The sequence below is a fragment of the Panthera uncia genome (assembly GCF_023721935.1).
Source record: "Panthera uncia isolate 11264 chromosome B3 unlocalized genomic scaffold, Puncia_PCG_1.0 HiC_scaffold_1, whole genome shotgun sequence".
NCBI lineage: Eukaryota > Metazoa > Chordata > Mammalia > Carnivora > Felidae > Panthera > Panthera uncia.
Genome location: NW_026057582.1, coordinates 103,498,457 through 103,518,401, shown reverse-complemented (window position 1 = coordinate 103,518,401; position 19,945 = coordinate 103,498,457). Strand labels below are relative to the sequence as shown.

General features: G+C 36.6%; 1 protein-coding gene across 13 annotated transcripts in view; it reads left to right on the top strand.

Annotated features, from left to right (window-relative positions):
• HERC1 (HECT and RLD domain containing E3 ubiquitin protein ligase family member 1) overlaps positions 1–19,945 on the top strand; it is a 187,240-nt gene that overhangs the window by 38,403 nt on the left and 128,892 nt on the right. For 12 of the 13 annotated variants that reach the window (XM_049611706.1, XM_049611711.1, XM_049611710.1 and 9 more), the window contains 4 exons: positions 5,137–6,092; positions 10,739–10,834; positions 17,737–17,931; positions 18,726–19,037. In XM_049611706.1, the coding sequence (XP_049467663.1) occupies positions 5,163–6,092; positions 10,739–10,834; positions 17,737–17,931; positions 18,726–19,037 (1,533 nt within the window). In that variant the 5' untranslated portion in view covers positions 5,137–5,162. Of the gene's footprint in view, positions 1–5,136; positions 6,093–6,183; positions 6,282–10,738; positions 10,835–17,736; positions 17,932–18,725; positions 19,038–19,945 lie in introns of those variants that run through there. The other variant, XM_049611716.1, reaches the window with a different exon arrangement.

The following is a 19,945-nucleotide window of genomic DNA, read 5'->3' as shown; positions in this document are numbered from 1 at the left end:
AATATATTTTAAAGATTAGGGACTTGTCTTACCATCCATCAGAACAGTTACAAAGCCACTGTAATAAAGTCGCTGTTGGCCTAAGAATGAATAAGTGGACCAGAGTAGAGAATCCAGAAATAGATTGTATTAATGGGAAAAGAGTGAATTATTTTGTTGTTTAGATCTTCTGTTTCTTTATTTTTGTCCACTTGATCCATCTGTACTGAGAGCGGTATATTAAAGTCTCCCATCATTAGTGTGGTTCTGTTTCATTGCATCTCCTGTTTTTGTTTTTGCTTTACAAAAGCTGTTGCTGTGGTATTTGGTTGGTTTTAACATATGTGATGTCAGTCTAATTCTTCTGCCTTTTACTTTATTTACTTTTTTAAGTAATCTCTACATCCAACATGGGGCTCACCCTGACATCAAGAGTCACATGCTCTACCGCCTGAGTCAGCCAGGCACCCCTAATTCTTTTGCCTTTTAAAGTTATTGAATCTTTTTGCCTGGAGGTCTTGAGGATTATTTATCTTTATCTTTGAAATCTAATAGTTTAACTAGGTTAATGTCCTAAAACTGATTGTTCTGGGATAATTTTCCCAGGTAATTGTGAGCCCTTACTGTGTTGATTGAAATTCTTTGTTTCTGGTGAGATTTCTTGGCTTGTAGCTTTAAAACCAGCTTGCACACACTCTCTTTTTTAAACTTCTTCAGGTAGTTAATAGTACAGCTGTCCTCCTTTGCCTGTCTTCTGTTTCTGCTAATTTCTCTCTGACTCTTTATTTTCTTTTATGTCATTTTATTTATTTATTTGTTTATTTTGAGAGAGCACAAATCGGGGAGGGGCAGAGAGAGAGGGAAAGAGAGAATCCCTAGCAGGCTTCAGGCTGTCAGTGCAGAGCCTAATGCAGGGCTTGAACTCACAAACTTGAGATCATGACCTGAGATGAAATCAAGAGTTAGATGCTCAACGAGTTGAGCCACCCAGGTGCCCCTCTTTTATGATTTCCTTTCTTTCCCTTCTTTCCCTTGTGTTCTCTTTCCTTTCCTTTTTTTAAAACCTTTTTTTGTTAGTCCGTTCTTGCTTTGTTTTTAAATTTCCAATTCAGTTTTTTTTTGTACCTTCGTATGTTTCAGTGTGTTTAATTTTGTTTAGATTATTAACTTGTATTTTTTTTTGTTTTTGTTTTTTTGTTGTCTGAAAGATTTCTATCAGTTATATGTGAAATTTTCTTTCTTGATTTTCTACAGTAGCTTTGTATGGACTTTTCTCTTGTTCATTTTTATGGTATTGGGTATTTTATAATATTCTTAATTTAATGTCACCCTCTTCGGTTAATATAGCAAAGTCCAAGTACTTTAGAGGGGTTTTTTGGTTGGTTTGTTTGAGTGAAGTTTTGTTATGTTGACAATTTTATGGTTGTCCTCTCTCTCAGAACCGTAAACATTTCCTCCTTTTTTCTTTTACCCTTCACCCAGTTGCCAAAAAGATGATTCTCTCTTCCTGTTTGTCTTTTTTTCCCTCCCCTCTGCTTTTCCAGGAATGCTCGTTTAAATTACCAGTCTTTTCAAAATTGTACCTGCTCATTTAAATCCCGTCTGACTCTTTAAATCAGTTCCTGTAGTCTGTGATTTGTCTGGACACATTTGTAGTGTTTTCAGATTTAGTGTGGATATAACTTCTTTGGCAGTCATTCCAAATCACCTGTGGGCCCTTTCACTGTACTTCCGTTTTTGTCTTTTGTACAGTTTTTCTTAGTCTGCTTTTGCTTCCACAAAACCTAAAAGTAACAGTGTGTACACTGAGATTGGTGATTTTTCTGTTTTATTCACAGTTACTTTGCAGTTTGCTTCTTCAAATTCTGTATCTTCAAATTATGCTGTGTGTGTGGTTTTGTGTAGAATAGAATTTTTCCTTCTTATTGTTATGGAAAGAAATTTGGGGAAATATTCATTCAGCTTGCATTGGCCTCAGACATCTTGGAAGTCCTGGATTACTTAAATTGTGGTGGTATAACTGGCCATACACCTGGAAACAGTAGACTTGGAACCACTTTTACATGTAGAGCTTGTTACAGTTCCAAATGAATGTAGAGTTTATTTAAATTCCATGTGGATTAAAAACCGGTGTAAAAACAACAAAAATACCTCAAGAAAGTCCAGATGAATACATAATCCAGAATTCATGTGTAATCTGGGTATGAGTGTGTGTGGGTACTCTTTTAACTGAAGATGGAAAGCAAGAGCTATAAAAGAGATGTATGTGTATGTAAAAAGATTTAGAAGAAATATTTGTATTTTGAGGACATTGATAGAATACAGAAACCTTTTACAAGTTGACAAGATAACCTGATAAAAAATATATGACTAGAAGGACACGAACAAACATTTCCCAGAAGAGTGTAGTGAAATGATCAATAAACATAAGCTGTTCAGATTTATTAGTAATCAGGGAAATTGAAGTTAGAGCAACAACATATCCCTTTATAGCTATCAAACTAGCAAAATTAAAAAGAACAAAATTACCTATGGGTTGCAGGGATGGAGGTAAATAAGGTGCTTTTATATCCTCTGCACAATGTTTAATAAATAATTACCAAATGAAGTGGGAGGAGGCTTATGTTTTCCCCCCTTCCTAAGTACATACTTTGAGTATATAATGAAGATAATTAAGCATAGTAATCATAAGCTTGAGAAGGGAAATGTCATCAGATTTTATATTTAGAATTTAACAGGGCATACTGAGAAATAAGAAACTCCTTTAGATGGCCTAGGATCTCTATAACATGAGCTTTTTCTTGAAGATTTACCTATATCGTGAAAATGAAATGCCCTTCAGTATTTGAGGATGTTCTACCAACTTGCCCTTCAGTATTTGAGGATGTTCTTCTACTACCAACTGTAATGACTTCCTTTTTGCAGACTTAGTCTCCACCTCCCCTGCAGTAATTTAGGATGAAAATTGCAAACATAAGTAATCTCTACACGCAATGTGGGATTAGAACCCACAACCCTAAGAATGAGAGTCCTGTGTTCCACCGACTGAGCCAGCCAGTGTCCCTAAAGATTTTTAAAGTAATCTCTAAACCCAATGTAGAATGTGAATTTACAACCCTGAGAGTCGCATGCTGTACCAACTGAGCCAGCCAGGTGCTCCCCACAGTTGAAAGATTTTGAAATGAACAGACATATACTTTCCACTGAGATTCTACCATTACTAATTTACTATTTTTGTTTTATCACATACCTATCATATATATATAGATATGTATAAAGATATACATCAGTGCATCTCAATTTTTGATGCATTTCAAAATAAATTACATCAGTATACTTGCCCCCTAAATATACTTCAGTATGCATATCAACTAGAATTCATTGTTTATTGAGATAAAATTCACATTCAGTGAAATGTAAAAATCTTTTTTTCCCAACGTTTTTTTATTTTTTTTATTTTTTTTTATTTTTGGGACAGAGAGAGACAGAACATGAACGGGGGAGGGGCAGAGAGAGAGGGAGACACAGAGTCGGAAACAGGCTCCAGGCTCCGAGCCATCAGCCCAGAGCCTGACGCGGGGCTCGAACTCACGGACCGCGAGATCGTGACCTGGCTGAAGTCGGACGCCCAACCGACTGCGCCACCCAGGCGCCCCTAAAAATCTTAAATGTATGTTTACTGAGCTTTGATAAATGGATATGCTTGGGTAATCCAATATTCACCTCAGGAAGCTCCTTCATGCTCCTTCCCAGTTTATTCATGTTTTTACCTTCTAGGGGTAACCATATTTTTATTTAAGTCTGTTTTACGGACATATGTTTTCTTTTAGGTAAATCCCTAGGAAAGAAATTGTTGGGTCATCGAGTAGGGATATTTTTAGTTTTATAAGAAACTATCAGTGGTTGTCTGAAGTGGTTGTTCCATTTTACACTCCTGCAAACGATTTGTGAGAGTTTTGGTTACTCTACATCCATGCTAATGTTTGGTATTGTTAGTCTTAATGAATTTCAGCCACGCTTAAGGATGTGTAATAGTATCTCTTATGGATGTGTTTTTAACTTGCATTTTTCTGATAAATAATGATTTTGAGCACTTCTCTCATGCTTATCAGCCATTCATAAATCTTCTATGAAGTTGTGTTCACTCTTTTGGCCTTTTTAAAAATTAAATTGTCTTTTTATTTTTGAGTTGTAGGAGTTCTTTATGTATCTTGGATGCCCGTCCTTTGTGGGATATATGTTTTGTGAATATTTTATCTCATAGCACTTAGTTTTTAAGTACTTTTTTCCCCTACAAATACTTACGGAGCACTTACTATGTGTTGGAATATGGTAGTAAACAAAATACACAAAAAACATTTTTACCCTTTTGGAGTCACTGTGGTTCCTCTGTACAGTGAGAGAGACTGGTAAGAAGGCTCCTTCAATGATCCAAGAGATGATAGCTTGGGGCAGGTTTTAGTAAGGAAGTGGGTGAGAACTGTTTGGATTCTTGGAGGTACTTGTAAGTAGTGCTGACTGATTTGTTGTGTAAGAGAGGGAGGAATCAGTGGTGACTCCCAAGATTTTTGGCCAAAGGAGCAGAAGGATAGAGTTGCCATTTATGAGATAAGGAAGTTTATAGGAGGAATGGGTTTGGGTGGGCATGACGGTAGTGGTGGATTAGGAATTCAGTTTTAAATATGTTGAGATGCCTATAGATATCTATGTGGAGTGATGATGTGAGGAATTGTATATATGAATTTGGAGTTCAGGGAAGAGTTCTGGGTTGGAGATAGGAATTTGGGGGTCATGAGCATGTAGAACCCACTGTTATACTGACAGTGGGGCCAGAACTTGAAGAGAAGAGGCACACAAATCACTAATTTTTAATAATAAACTTTATTTTGGGGTAATTTTAGGTTTACACAAAAGTTGCAAAGATTGTGCAGGGTTCTCCTATGCCCTTTACCCATTTTCCCTTAATATTAGCATCTTAAATAACTATAGTACACTTATCAAAGCTAAAATACTAACATTGGTACATTGCTATTAATTCCAGTTCAGACTTTGTCTCACCAGTTTGAAATCACTAATTGTAATGTAAGATGGAAGTTCAGAAACATTTTATGAATCAATTGTGTAAGTTTTTGACTGCTTTTTCATCTCCCTTTATAGAACTAATGGCTGAAGAGTAAACCAACATGGCAACTATGGTTCCACCAGTGAAACTGAAATGGCTTGAACACCTGAACAGCTCCTGGATTACAGAAGATAGTGAATCTATTGCTACAAGAGAGGGAGTTGCTGTTCTGTATTCTAAACTGGTCAGCAATAAAGAAGTAGTACCTTTGCCCCAACAAGTTTTGTGCCTCAAAGGACCACAGTTGCCAGACTTTGAACGTGAGTCTCTTTCAAGTGATGAGCAGGACCACTATTTGGATGCCCTTCTTAGCAGCCAGCTAGCACTAGCGAAGATGGTATGTTCAGATTCCCCATTTGCTGGGGCACTTCGAAAACGACTGCTTGTACTCCAGCGTGTCTTTTATGCACTTTCGAATAAATACCATGACAAAGGCAAAGTGAAACAGCAGCAGCATTCTCCGGAGAGCAGCTCTGGTTCAGCAGATGTCCATTCTGTTAGTGAACGTCCCCGGTCAAGCACTGATGCACTTATAGAAATGGGTGTTCGAACTGGTCTAAGTTTATTATTTGCACTTCTAAGACAAAGTTGGATGATGCCTGTGTCAGGACCTGGTCTTAGTCTTTGCAACGACGTTATTCATACTGCAATTGAAGTTGTCAGCTCTTTGCCACCATTATCTTTAGCAAATGAAAGCAAGATTCCTCCAATGGGTTTGGACTGCTTATCACAAGTGACAACATTTCTTAAAGGAGTAACTATTCCCAATTCTGGGGCAGACACTTTAGGTCGCAGATTAGCTTCTGAGTTGCTGCTTGGTTTAGCAGCTCAGCGAGGCTCTTTGCGGTACCTTCTTGAATGGATAGAAATGGCTTTGGGGGCTTCAGCGGTTGTAAATTCCATGGAGAAAAGCAAACTGCTATCAAGCCAGGAAGGAATGATCAGCTTTGACTGCTTTATGACTATATTAATGCAGATGAGGCGTTCTTTGGTATGTACTATAAATCTGCCTTCAATTTAATCTGTAATAAACCATCTCATTCCTTTTTTGACTTCTTTTATTTACTGCTCCCCAATACCAGCAATTAAGGAAGAAGAGAGTTAGCCTTTGTTGAGTACCTGCTACCAACAAGGTGCTTTGGATGCATCCTGTGATTCAATTATCATGATAATCCATGAGGTAGATATAATTTATCCTTATTTTAAGGAAGAAGAAACTGTGACAGTTACCTAAATTTACACGTTTGGCAAGAAGAACTAGAAGTGAAACATATACTGATAAAGTACTTATGGGGCAGACACTTCGTTATTTATTTCTTACCTCAAGTCTGTCTTTGCAGACCATGTATTGTATTTATGTTAAGTTTATTCATTTTTTTTCCTGTGAAGGCCTACCTTAAAGTAGATATAAAACATAATAAGTTTACATTATTGTTGGATTTCCAGTTTTCTCTTCACTTTACCTCTTTCATTCCTGGATAAAATGTCAAATACACCTAGTCAGAAGGGGCCTCCCTCCATAACTTCCAAGTTTATACCCTATGATATAGCTCCTTATTGTAATGAGGGCACCTCAGAAAACTAGATTGCTTTTGACAGAAATCTGGATCTGTTCTCGGGAAGAATCTTGTATATTTGATTTAGTTTGGCTCTCCTAACATCACCAGAGGCCTATATTAGATTGAATTTAATTTAATTTCAGATTGGCTTTAGAGGGAAGGAAGGGTTATTTAGTTGAATTTTATGTTTATTATTCCTTCCTGCACAGTAAGTGATAGAGTCTGATGCTCTTGGTCTTCAGAACTCACGTTTCTTACACTTTACAGTGTTGTCTGAGAATTTGGAAAATTGGTATATCCACTCCTTGTACACTGGACCCCAACTTGACCTGATCCTCCCTGCCTTAAGTTTCTCTACCCCTGAACAACTGGGACAAAAGTCACCACCCAAGTTAGAAGTGAAAGAGAGAGGGGCGCCTGGGTGGCGCAGTCGGTTAAGTGTCCGACTTCAGCCAGGTCACGATCTCGCGGTCCGTGAGTTCGAGCCCCGCGTCAGGCTCTGGGCTGATGGCTCGGAGCCTGGAGCCTGTTTCCGATTCTGTGTCTCCCTCTCTCTCTGCCCCTCCCCCGTTCATGCTCTGTCTCTCTCTGTCCCAAAAAAATAAATAAAAAAACGTTGAAAAAAAAAAAAAAAGAAGTGAAAGAGAGAGACACATAACCATTAACTGACTATCTGATGTAAGGCCTAACAAAAATAAGTTCAATCCATAAATTTTATTTAGTTGTGTGATTCTTAACCTTCAGTGATAACACATGTGTAGTAATTGTTTGAATGGGAGTCCACAAGATATTCATGACCTTATATTTAAATAGAGAGTAGGGAAAAAATGTCATTGTATATCTCTGGATTCTAGAAGAATAAACAACAGTTAAAACACCATTGGCCTTTGATGCCACTTCGTGTTTATTTAACACTGTGTGCCAGATGCTGTCAGGCACTGAGTTAAAAAGATAAATGAGCTTTGTAGCGTCCATGCCCTCAGCCAACTCACAGTTTAAGGAAAGAGAGATGCACAAACATTTCAAATTAAAGATGATGAGCTGTGGTAGAAGTCTGCACAGAGAGGAGGTGATGGGACACAGGAGGAGAGCTGGAGGGAAGGGGCGGAAAATGCCTTGTGGAGGAAGGATCCCTGAGCTTAGTTGGAAGGTAGAGTTTGCCTGCAAACGTGAAATGTGTAAGTGGAGGTAGCTGGAGAAGTTTTCAGATGAAAGGACCAGAATTCACAAAGTGACCAAGGTGTAGGAGAGCAAGCCCCTGCTTGTATGGGGTGGAATGGGATGAGATAAAGCTGCTAAGTAGGCAGGGCCTTGTATCTCATGCTATGCAATGAAAATTGGTCCTATAGGCAGTGGGGAGTCATTGAAGCAATTTTAAGTGGAGTCAAACCAGATAGCAAGAATATGTGGAAAGGTACTCTATCCAGTACCTGGATATTATGTTCTTGTCAGAATATTTTAAAAAGACAAATGTGGAAAAAAAAAGGTATAACATTATTTTTGATAGTAGGTGCTTAAGAGGTAGGTAATTAAATGAAGACCTGTGAAATCATGAATTTATGTTATTTTAATTTCCACTTATCTTTATACCATTGAAATTCCTGTGATATGTTAACAGTGTATAAAGTTACACATTTCATGTGCTATATTTTCCAAAATTTAGGTGTTTAAAAAATACTTAGGGATAGTATTATTTTCTTATTTACATTAAGAATTCTGTACAGAATGGGTTTTAGAGATGTCTTTAATCCTTACTGACTGACTGGAGCTGGAGTAGTCTCAGTCTTAACTACATTATCCCCCCCTTATCCCTGGGGGCTATGTTCCAAGACCCCCCCCAGTAGAAGCCTGAAGCTGCAGATAGTGCTGACCGAACCTTATGTGTACTGTGGTTTTTCCTGTACATACATACATATGATATAATTTATAAATTAGGCACAGTAAGAGACTAACAACAATAATAGTGCTATTATAACAATATACTGTAATAAAAGTTACATGAATCTGGTTTCTCTTTCAAAATATCTTAATGTACTGCACACACCCTTCTTGTGATGATGTGAGATGATACAATGCCGATGAGATAAAGTGAGGGGAATGAGCAGGCATTGTGACCTAGCATTAAGCTACTGTTGACCTTCTGACTATGTCAGAAAGAGGAGCATCTGCTTCTGGACTGCTATTGACCTTGGGTAACTGAAACTGCAGAAAGTGAAACTGTGGATTGGGGAGAGGGGAGAGTACTGTATTGACTGTATTGGGAAGGACAGAAATCAGTGACAGTATTTGAAGGATGTTTTGTTGGTTTGGTATTTTCAAATTTAAAAAGAATTTATTAAAGATTTCTTGTATTTTCTTTCTCAGTGTACATGATGCAAATTAATTACTGCTACCAGTTTTGAGTTGTTATTATATACTAGGAGCTGTGCTAAGCATGTTTTATACATAACTCTATTTAATCTTCCCAACAAACCTAAATAATATCTGCATTATTCTTGTCTAAGGATAGGGAAACTTATCCTTCATTAACACATCCAATAGGTGATGGAGCCTGGATTTAAACCCAGATCTGTTACTGAAAACTTCATGTGGTTTTCAACATTTTCCTCCATATTGTAGAAAGGCATAAAAAAGAGGATTATGATGGCTCTGGTACTAGCTCCTAGGAAGGTGCAGCAGTCTACTTCTTCATCTGCTTTTGATTTGATGATCACTTGAGATGGCCTTTAAATAATGGAACCATAGATTACACTTGTGTTTTCCTCAGAAGTTCTGCACAGCTAATGATGGAATTCATTGAATCTGTGCCCCAAAGTATTTGCTGAGATCGCAACACCTTATATATCTAGGTGCTAGTTAATTTTGAACACTCACTTTCTGGTATGATTCCAGACCTACAAGTGGCTGGCTCTCTTTAGCTTTACTACTCAAAGAGTAAGCCTCAGGTAGCAGCATTGGCATAACCCGGGAGCTTGTTAGAAATGCAGAACCTTAGACCCTATCTATAGTTACTGAATTGGAATTTGTGCTTTAACACAATCTCCAGATAATTCATGTCCATATTAAAATTTTAGAAGTGCCATCTTAAATAGGTAAAAATTGATTTGGTGGCAGCAGGTTAGTACCTAATAAACTAACCATAACTTAAATAGCCAACATATTCATTTGTTTAATTACTTAGGAATCATGTTGATTAAAATAGTTTGAATTAATAAAATTGATATTGATAAATGGGATCTCATAGGGCCAGCCTCCCTTCCATAATAAAAGATATACTTCCCTATCATATATCTGCCAGTTTATCATCTAGAATATAAATATTTTTACACTACAGAATCCTTTGAAATAAAGCTACTTATGAAAATTTCATGATTAAAGAATTGTTAAATCAGAGAAAGAACTTGACATTTGTGGTCTAAAGATTTAAGCATTTGAGAATTTGAGGGAGCAGTGAGATCAAGTTCACTTTCTGGTTTGTCGTTTTTTAATGATGGAATGATTTCTTGTCACAGCCATTGGGCCCTTCTCTAGAGTCCCAGAGAGGTCTACGATTCCTCAGCTGTGATAGGAGAAAGATGCTTTGTTGCTAGTGTAGTCAGCGCTGATTTGTGAGACTGATGAACTGATTTGTGAGACTTTAGTTTTGCTGAAACTAAGAAGGGAGGAACAGACTTTCTGCTGCTCTGGTCAAGGTCATCACTCAAGCTCGCTATGTTCTACTTGCTGTATCCTTGGAGACAGGTGGGCAAGGCAGCCCCAGGAGAGTAGAATATTTCCTGGGGCCTCATTTACTGGATATTGGCCACTCAAAGAATATGTGATTAGTAAAATTCTGCCTCCTTGACTATTTTCTGGGTCAAGCCCTATGATTATTGAATAGGGTAATCATTGAGGAATTGGCACTTAATTTAGTGTTTCACTCTATAGCTCTTTCTTTTATAACACTTCTATATAAAAGTTGGTTTCATGACCTAGTGTTAGGATTTGATCTTAATATGCATAATCATATAAACAATTCCTCAGATATTTTTGTGGAATATTTAAGTGATTTTAATACATATGTCTCCTGAAACTGTAGGGTTCATCTGCTGATCGAAGTCAGTGGAGGGAACCAACCAGAACATCTGATGGCTTGTGCTCACTCTATGAGGCAGCTTTATGTCTCTTTGAAGAGGTATGTAATAATCATATCATTTACATTAAAACTACTTTGTCTTAAAATGCTGTAGCATGTGTTTATCCCTTAAAAATAATTATTCAATCTTTGGAAAGGATGCAAAAGAAAGTAGCATCAGTAGTTGCCTCTAGAAAGTAGAGCTAGGGTGTCTGGCCTCTGGGAAGGAGACATACTTTTCAATTTATATATACCCTTTTATTCGTTTTGAACTTTGTGTCATGTGCAGGTAACTTTAAAACATTTATTATTAAATAGATACAGAAACACATATAAACAAATGTCAGGCTTAATGAATTATTATAAAATAAATTTTCTTCTCATCTTACCCAGGTAAAGAAGTAAAACTACCAGCCACTCAGAATGGCCCTTTCATGTTTTGGTCATAACCCCTGTCCTCCTCTCCTATGTAACCACTAAGCTGACTTTCAGAGTAATCACTTCCTTGGCATTTCTTTGTTGTTGTGTCACCCAGGTGTGTATCTCTAGACACTGTAGACACTGTCTTGCCTATTAAAGACACCGTCTTGCCTATTTAAAAAAAAACAAAGATGTCTTTGGGGTGCCTGGGTGGCTCATTTGGTTAAACGTCTGACTGTTGATTTCGGCTTAGGTCATGATCTCACTGTGTCATGAGATCAGGCTCTGCTCTGTGTGTGGAGGTTGCTTACGATTCTTCTTCTCCTTCCCTTTGTTCCTTCCTCCCTCTCCCTCTCCCCCTCCCCCCTCTCTAAACACACACACACACACACACACACACACGCACACACGATGTCTTTTAAATCAATCTATGGGGTCCCCTCCATTTATTTCTTTTCCTTCAATGTTTTTGCTCAGGAACCTGGGCTTTTTGCTGATTGATTGCTCATAATGTGGTTCACCATGTTCTATTTATTTCCTGCAAATTGCCAGGTGGATCCAGAGGCTTGACCTGAGGATTGATCCTTTTGGCAATGTTTGATCTTAGGTTTGATCCCTTTGGCAAGACTATATGGCGTTGTGATCGTCCATCAGCTTCCTTCTAATTGTCTCTCTTTTTGTGGTATTAGCAACTGTTGATGCTACATTTATATGGCTACATTTATTAATTCATTGGTGGTTGAGTGCAAAACGGTGATATTTTAACTGTATCATTCCTCTTCCATTTATTCTTTGGAATGTTTTTATAAAGGTGATTCCCTTATCAATTATTTGGTTACTCTGCTTCAGTTCATTTAAGAAAGGCAGAAGAAATGCTTGATTCTGTTTATCCAATTTTTTAAAATTTTGACACTGATTTTTATTTACTAGTGTTCAGTTTATTGAATTAGTCTGTTATCCTCCAAACTTGACCAGTTGATTTCTTTTGAAAAATACTATTATGAACCCATAGTAGTGGGCCAATAGTCTTTTGGGGTAGTAGTCTCTTCAGTGTGGTTCCTAAATTCTTTTGACATAGACCTAATAATCTTTGATAGCTTTCTTGCTGTCTGACACATTAAATTACTCTAGATTCATCTTGTACATTTCTTGCCCCAGATCTAGAATCAGATAGCTATTTCTTCAAAAAGCCCTAGTTTCTTTTAGTGGAAAATAGTATTTCAGAACCACAATCAGAGTGTTAAAAATGTTCATCACTACTGAGTATTTTGTTTCTAGGGTTTTATAGTGGACAGAGCTAGAGTGTGTGTATTTAAAGCTAATATACCTCATGATTTGATGCTGATACTTTCAAATTCAGAGCCAAAGAATTTTTACTTAATCTTTTCTATATTACATTTATATCTCCTTTCTTCCAAACTAAGAATACTCATTCTCAAGGGTATAGGGTTGGTAGAATTAGAATACCCCAAAATTACTTACTTGTTTTAATCACTTATTGCACACAGTCACAAACAGCCGTCCTAAAATAAGACAAATACTACCACCATATGACTACTGAAAACATTACATTTTTTTAATTTTAATTTTAATTTTCTTTTTAAAATTTACATCCAAATTAGTTAGCATATAGTGCAACAGTGATTTCAGGAGTAGATTCCTTAGTGCCCCTTACCCATTTAGCCCATCCCCCCTCCCACATCTCCTCCAGTAATCCTGTTTGGTCTCCATATTTATGAGTCTCTTATGTTTTGTCTCCCTCCCTGTTTTTGTATTATTTTTGTTTCCCTTCCCTTATGTTCATCTGTTTTGTCTCTTAAAGTCCTCATATGAGTGAAGTCATATGATATTTGTCTTTCTTTGACTAATTTCGCTTAGCATAATACTCTCTAGTTCCATCCATGTAGTTGCAAATGGCAAGATTTCATTCTTTTTGATTGCTGAGTAATACTCCATTGTGTGTGTGTGTGTGTGTGTGTGTGTGTGTGTGAGTGTGTGTGTGTGTGTGTATATATATATATATATATATATACACACACACACACACCACATCTTCTTTATCCATTCATCCATCGATGGACATTTGGGCTCTTTCCATACTTTGACTATTGTCGATAGTGCTGCTATAAACATGGGGGTGCATGTGTCCCTTTAAAACAGCACACCTGTATCCCTTGGATAAATGCCTAGTAGTGCAATTGCTGGGTCGTAGGGTAGTTCTATTTTTAGTTTTTTGAGGAACCTCCATACTGTTTTCCAGAGTGGCTGCACCAGCTTGCATTCCCACCAACAATGCAAAAGAGATCCTCTGAAAACATTACATTTTTATATATGTTCTGTTTTTTTTTTATAGTTAACATTAAATGTACATAGAGCATCATCTTCTCTTCCTTTTAACCCTCATTTAGTTTTAGTTTTAGTTTTATAAGTAACTATATATTTGATGCTCACAGTCAGCTTCTCTGTTAATGTCTTTTTCTTCTTTTGGGTTATCTGAATCTCATTCTCTAGTACATTCCTCAGTAAAGTCCATTAGAACAATATTGTCTTCTTATGTGTTAATAATTGCTGTCCACTTTGTACTTCAAAGTCAGTTTTGAGAATATAAAATCTTTGGCTCACATTTTCTTTTCTTCTGCACCTCAGTTATGTTCATCTGTTTTCTTCTGGCATGAACCTTTGCTGTCAAAGTCTGAAGATAATCTGATTTTCTTTCCCATGAGTTAGGTGATCTTTAAAGATCAGTATTTCACTTGAATACATGTAGATGTCATACATTCTGGATTGATATTATCAGAGATATGAGAATTTCAGTATGTTGTTTAAAATCTTTTTTATTTCAGAAAAATTTCCCTAAATTCTGGTTTTTAGTATTTAAAAATTTTTTTTAATTTGGTTTTCTTCTTTAAGGAGCACCATTATCTGTATGTTGGATCTTTGCCTAACTTTAGTATTTGTCACTTTTTCTTGAATACTTTTTATATCTTTTTCATTTACTTATTTCTAAACATTTTTTCCTTTTTTATTGTTTGTTGCTCTTAAGGTATTGTCGACTGTATATATTTACACTTGGATTCCTTCTAGTTTAGTCTTCATTTCTGAAATTTTTTTTCTTTTATTTCTGATTTTTTCTTGAGTTCTGTCATCTCACTTTTGAGTCTTTCTATTTCAGATTTTTGTTTTTCTTTCATGTCTTGTTTCATTTTCTTAATCCCTTTAGCTTGTTTCAAAATAGGTTACAGTTTGATCTGTTTTGTCAAAATTCCCTTCTGGCATGCTTTTATTGTAGGAATGTTATTCTGCCTCTTTTCCCTTTTTTTTTCTAGTAATAACTTCATGTGGAATTTGACCTGGATATTTTTGTTGCTGATTTTTGTGGACAGTTTGGTTTTCTGAACTTTTAAAATGGAGATGGGATTCAAGATAGCTTTTCAAACACCAAAGACTCCTATTATTTTTTTGTAAAAAAAACAAAACAAAACAAGATGGTTTCGCAGCATGGTCCCCTCCACCACTTTTATTTTGACATTCTCTGTCTTTCCTCCTTATTGTCCCTATCCTGCTCAATTTATATTCCTCTCCCAGTAGTTTCTCTTTAGTGTGGTGACTGTGTCCTGGCAGGGAATTCTTGCTTGTCAACTTGAAGAGTTCACAAGAAGTAGATTACTGTAGCTTCTTTCAAACTTCTCATGGACTCTTTGTATTTACCTGCTGTGAGACCAGGCAAAACCCTTCCTACTTGCAACTGCTGTTCTTAGATTGGCTTACTGTTCTGTCCATTGAGTACCTAATTGGTTGTTTGAGGTTTTTCCTGTTCTGAGGTCTGTCGGATACTTTATCGCTTCCTCTTGCGCAAATGTCATTACCATGTAGTTTTTGTGCTGGGTGGTGGTTTGTCTGCATCTGCTTATATTTTTGAAAGGAGTTACTGGAGGTACCCTTATCACCTAGTTTTATTGTGAATGTTAAGTGTGAACTTGAAGTTTGGCCTTGTAGCTGTTCTGTTCAGGGAGTTTAGAAAACTGTGTTGCTGCTGCTGTCATCTTCCTAGGTTCCTATCCCGCCCCTGTCTCTGTTTTTTTTTGTTTTTTTTTTTTAATGTTTATTTTTGAGAGAGAGAGAGAGAGAGAGACAGCATGAGTGGGGGAGGGGCTGAGAGAGAGGGAGCACAGAGCCTGATGTGGGGCTCGAACCCACGGACCACGAGATCATGGCCTGACCCAAAGTTGGACACTTAAATGACTGAGCCACCCAGCCACCCCTCAGTTGTTTTTAAACACACATTTCTAAGCCCTATAAGTAAATTTTTTTCTATCTCGCTCTTTTTGGGAGTTGTGGGGGGAGGAGAGCTGTGACTTTTTTATAAAACCTATTAATAGCAATAGATTTTTATATTAAAAATTCTAACACATGGGGTGCCTGGGTGGCTTAGTCAGTTAAGCATCTGACTCTTGATTTCAGCTCAGGTCATGATCTCACAGATTCACTGACAGTGTAGAGCCTGCTTGGGATTTTCTCTCTCCCTCTCTCCCTGCCCCTCCCTCACTTGTGCTTTCTTCCCCCCCCCCCCCAAAAAAAATTAAATAAATAAACTTAAAAAAAAAATTCTAACACTCTTGACCCCACCATTCTCCATTTGTCTCCAGCAAAATTTCAGATTTTTATTAGGGACTGGCAGCCTTCACTTACCCATATTTTGTATGTCCTCAAAACTGTCCTTTTGTTCATTGGAAAATGTTTATTTAACGCACATATCATTCTCTTGTTTTGGATACTATTTAATGATTCTGACTAAAATTATTCTATCCCCTTCCATTTAATGGGCTTCTGAAGATTGACTTTTGAAGGTTTTCCTTCTCTTATTTTGTTAGAGCAAAAAACTACTAGACAGAACAATTGGCAACAGCTACAGTCAGAATTAATATACCTTTTAAAAGTAATTTCTTTGCCCGATGTGAGTTTCTAACTCATGACCCCGAGATCCAGAGTCGCATGCTCTTAAGACTGAGCTAGCCAGCTGTCCCCAGAGTTAGTATTTTTATTGTATAGAATTCATATAAGCCGATTAAAAGTCCGTTAAGCTCTAACAAATAAATGGGCAGAAGTTAGTGGTAAACAAATAGATGAAAAAAACTTTAGTTCTATTGATAATAATGAAATGTGTAGTTAAAATAAGGCATCCTTCTTTATCCCACTTAAGTTTGCCAAAAAATTAGAATCATACATATATTGGTATCGATTCAGTGAGACTGGTACTCTCATAAAGATGTATTCCGTGGTTAGGGCAACTGAAATGGCCACACTGGGTCCAATCCTTTTGGTGGGTTGTGGGGGGCGGCAGGTGAAGAAGTCTAGATTTTTAAAAAGCATTATGAATGACAGCAGACTTTACCATTGTATTCAACACAGATTGTAAATAAGCGATGATTTTTATTATACATAGAATATATTGCTGGTGATAAAATAATAGAGTAGCACCATTTTGGAAAGCAATTTGTTACCTAGTATATTTCAAGATTTGTAAGGTTGTTATCCTTTTGGGATATAGTAGCCCCATTTCTGAGGTTCTCTATTTAAGAAGTAATAAAAAAAAATGTAGTAAAAACTACATTCCCTAAAATGTTCTATATAACAAAAAGAATCTAAATGTCCTGTTTAAAAGAAAGGGTTAAGGGGCGCCTGGGTGGCTCAATCGGTTACACGTTCGAATTTGGCTCAGGTCATGATCTCACGGTCCGTGTGTTCGAGCCCCGCGTCGGACTCTGTGCTGACTGCTCAGAGCCTGGAGCCTGTTTCAGATTCTGTGTCTCCCTCTCTCTCTGACCCTCCCCGTTCATGCTCTGTCTCTCTCTGTCTCAAAAATAAATAAACGTTAAAAAAAATTTTTTTAAAGAAAGGGTTAAGTAAATTGTGTTTTTATGTTAGGTGCGAAATTATCAGTTCAATCATGAAGATTAGGTAGACATGGAAAATTTTGCATGACTTTTGTATCATTACTTTTATATATGCACTGTGATAAAAATGTTAAAGAACACGTATATGCAAAAATCTGGGAAAACATACCTAAAATAGATAGCATTCATTGTTTTAAGGTGATAAGATTATCAATTGTGTTTTCTTTCTTTCCTTCTTTCTTTCTTTCTTTCTTTCTTTCTTTCTTTCTTTCTTTCGTAAGCTCTGTGTTCAACATGGGGTTTGAACTCACAACCCTGAGATCAAGAGTTGCATGCTCTACCAACTGAGCCAGCCACTTCTTTGTTTTTTAAGCTTTGATTTTCTGTAATGTGTGTACAATAATATAATTTTTAGCTAAAAAAGTCTTGATTGTGTGTCTCTTCCTCCACTTTTGCCGCCTTTATTAGTATCTTTTCCAGGAGTGAGTAGTCTAGCCATCTGTATTTAAAATTGGATGTGTTGTTCTTAAGTTATTTGAGCAGTTGAGAGTTTTAGAAGAAAGTAAACAGTAATTTTAGGTGACAGTTATAAAAATGTTTCCATTAAAAATATCTTGCCTATTTATTGCATGTTTTTAATTTTAATAGGTTTGCAGAATGGCTTCTGATTACTCAAGAACGTGTGCTAGCCCAGATAGCATTCAGACTGGTGACACTCCCATTGTCTCAGAAACCTGTGAGGTCTATGTTTGGGGGAGCAATAGCAGCCATCAGTTGGTGGAAGGCACACAGGAGAAAATATTACAGCCCAAACTGGCTCCCAGTTTCTCTGATGCTCAAACTGTGAGTTCTCTGCATACTTTACAGATTGGTAGATGACAGGGTTCTCTTTAAATAGTGTCCAGGGCTTTTTTTAAGTGGATGAAGATTCTTGTTTCTTATCTATATCATTTCTACACTGTATTGCATCACTTTTTTCATTTTACTAGAAAAAAACTTTTAGTCCATTTCCCTAACTTTGTTTCTAAGTTTCAAAAAATTAAATTGGGAGCTGGATTTTTAAAAAGAATTATGAATGACAACAGACTTACCATTATATTCAATGCAAATAATAAATAGGACTAAATAAAAACTGGAATTTTCCCTTTGCCAAATCAGCATTTTATTTTCTTATTATCACTTTTTTTCATTTGTAGCTACCTTTAAGCTAAGCTAGAACCTTCCATTTTATTATTATTTTCATTAAAATTTATGTGTTTTTTTTTTGAATGAGTGTAAAATACTGTGTATGGTCTTTCACCATAATGGACTCTAAGGGATTTATAGGATAATTTTATTTCTTGCCCTTTACCCAGCCTTTATAAGATGAGGCTAAAACATTTTACTGTGTTGTTTTAGTGAACCATGACTGGGTAGATACCCTGAAAAGATAACATATACATTAATTTGAGCTCAACAATAAAGTCAACATAAAAAGGCCATTAATAGTTTTCTTAATTTTCTGTTTAATCTCTCTGGAGATTCATGTCAAGTTCTGATTTTAAAGACTTCCTTTGAACTTCTTTGATAAAACTAACGTCAGATATTATACTTTGATTCTCACATTTTAATTTATTATTCTCTTTGTTTGCTTATAGATTGAAGCTGGGCAATACTGCACTTTTGTTATTTCTACGGATGGCTCTGTCAGAGCTTGTGGTAAAGGCAGCTATGGAAGACTGGGCCTTGGAGATTCTAATAATCAGTCCACTTTAAAGAAGTTAACATTTGAACCTCACAGGTCCATTAAAAAGGTTTCATCTTCTAAAGGATCTGATGGTCACACTTTAGCTTTTACAACAGAAGGAGAAGTCTTCAGTTGGGGAGATGGTGATTATGGGAAACTGGGACATGGAAATAGTTCAACACAGAAATATCCCAAGCTTATTCAGGGCCCTCTGCAGGGAAAGGTATGTGCTTTCTTTTTGTATTTAAAAATAATTAGATGCACTGTGCTATAAGGATGGTATCTTTCAGATTTTGATGTATTCTTTCCGAAGTGGCACTCTACCCGCAAATCCTTTGGCTTATCTTTTGTATGTTTGCTTTATGGTTTACAAAACACTTTCACATGCAGTATTTAATTTTAATTCTCACAACAACTTTGTTAAGGTAGTTATTATTCTCATTTCACATGAGGAAACTGAGAATCCTCCATTCAGCAAATATTTGTTTAGTACCTTCCAAGAGCCAGGCAGTGTTTTAGGTAGTTGACATAACAGCAGTGAACAAAACAGACAAGATCCTTGCTCTCATGGAGCTTTAATCTGTGGATAGAGATAAAAAATAAGTAAGCACATAAAATAATTTCAAATAATAGTAGGGAAAAAAATGAGTAATGTAGTAGATACTAACTTGGGTGGGGTGTGATATTAGATAATGAGGTCGTAAGGTTAAAGGAGGTGGCATTTTAATAGAAACCTAAATGAGGCTTTTAGAGTGGTTAACTAACTTGCCTAAGGTCACACACGAATAATTAGCACCATTACAAACTGAACTTAGATCTCCTCTTCTTTTTTTTTTTTTTTTTTAATGTTTACTTACTTTTGAGATAGCGTGGGAGCAAGCTAGTGGGAGAGGGGTAGAGAGAGGGGAGACAAGGAATCTGTGCTATCAGCACAGACTGTGAGGTCATGACCTGAGCCGAGGTCAGATGTTTAACTGACTGAGCCGCCCAGGCACCCCTAGACCTCGTCTTCTTATTTCTGTTTTACCTTTCCTTAAAGGTATTTTCCTTCAAGGTATTCCTTAAAGGTATTTTCCTAAACTTATATGCAATTATATGGATTCCTCCATTTTAAGATTGCATTCTTTCCAC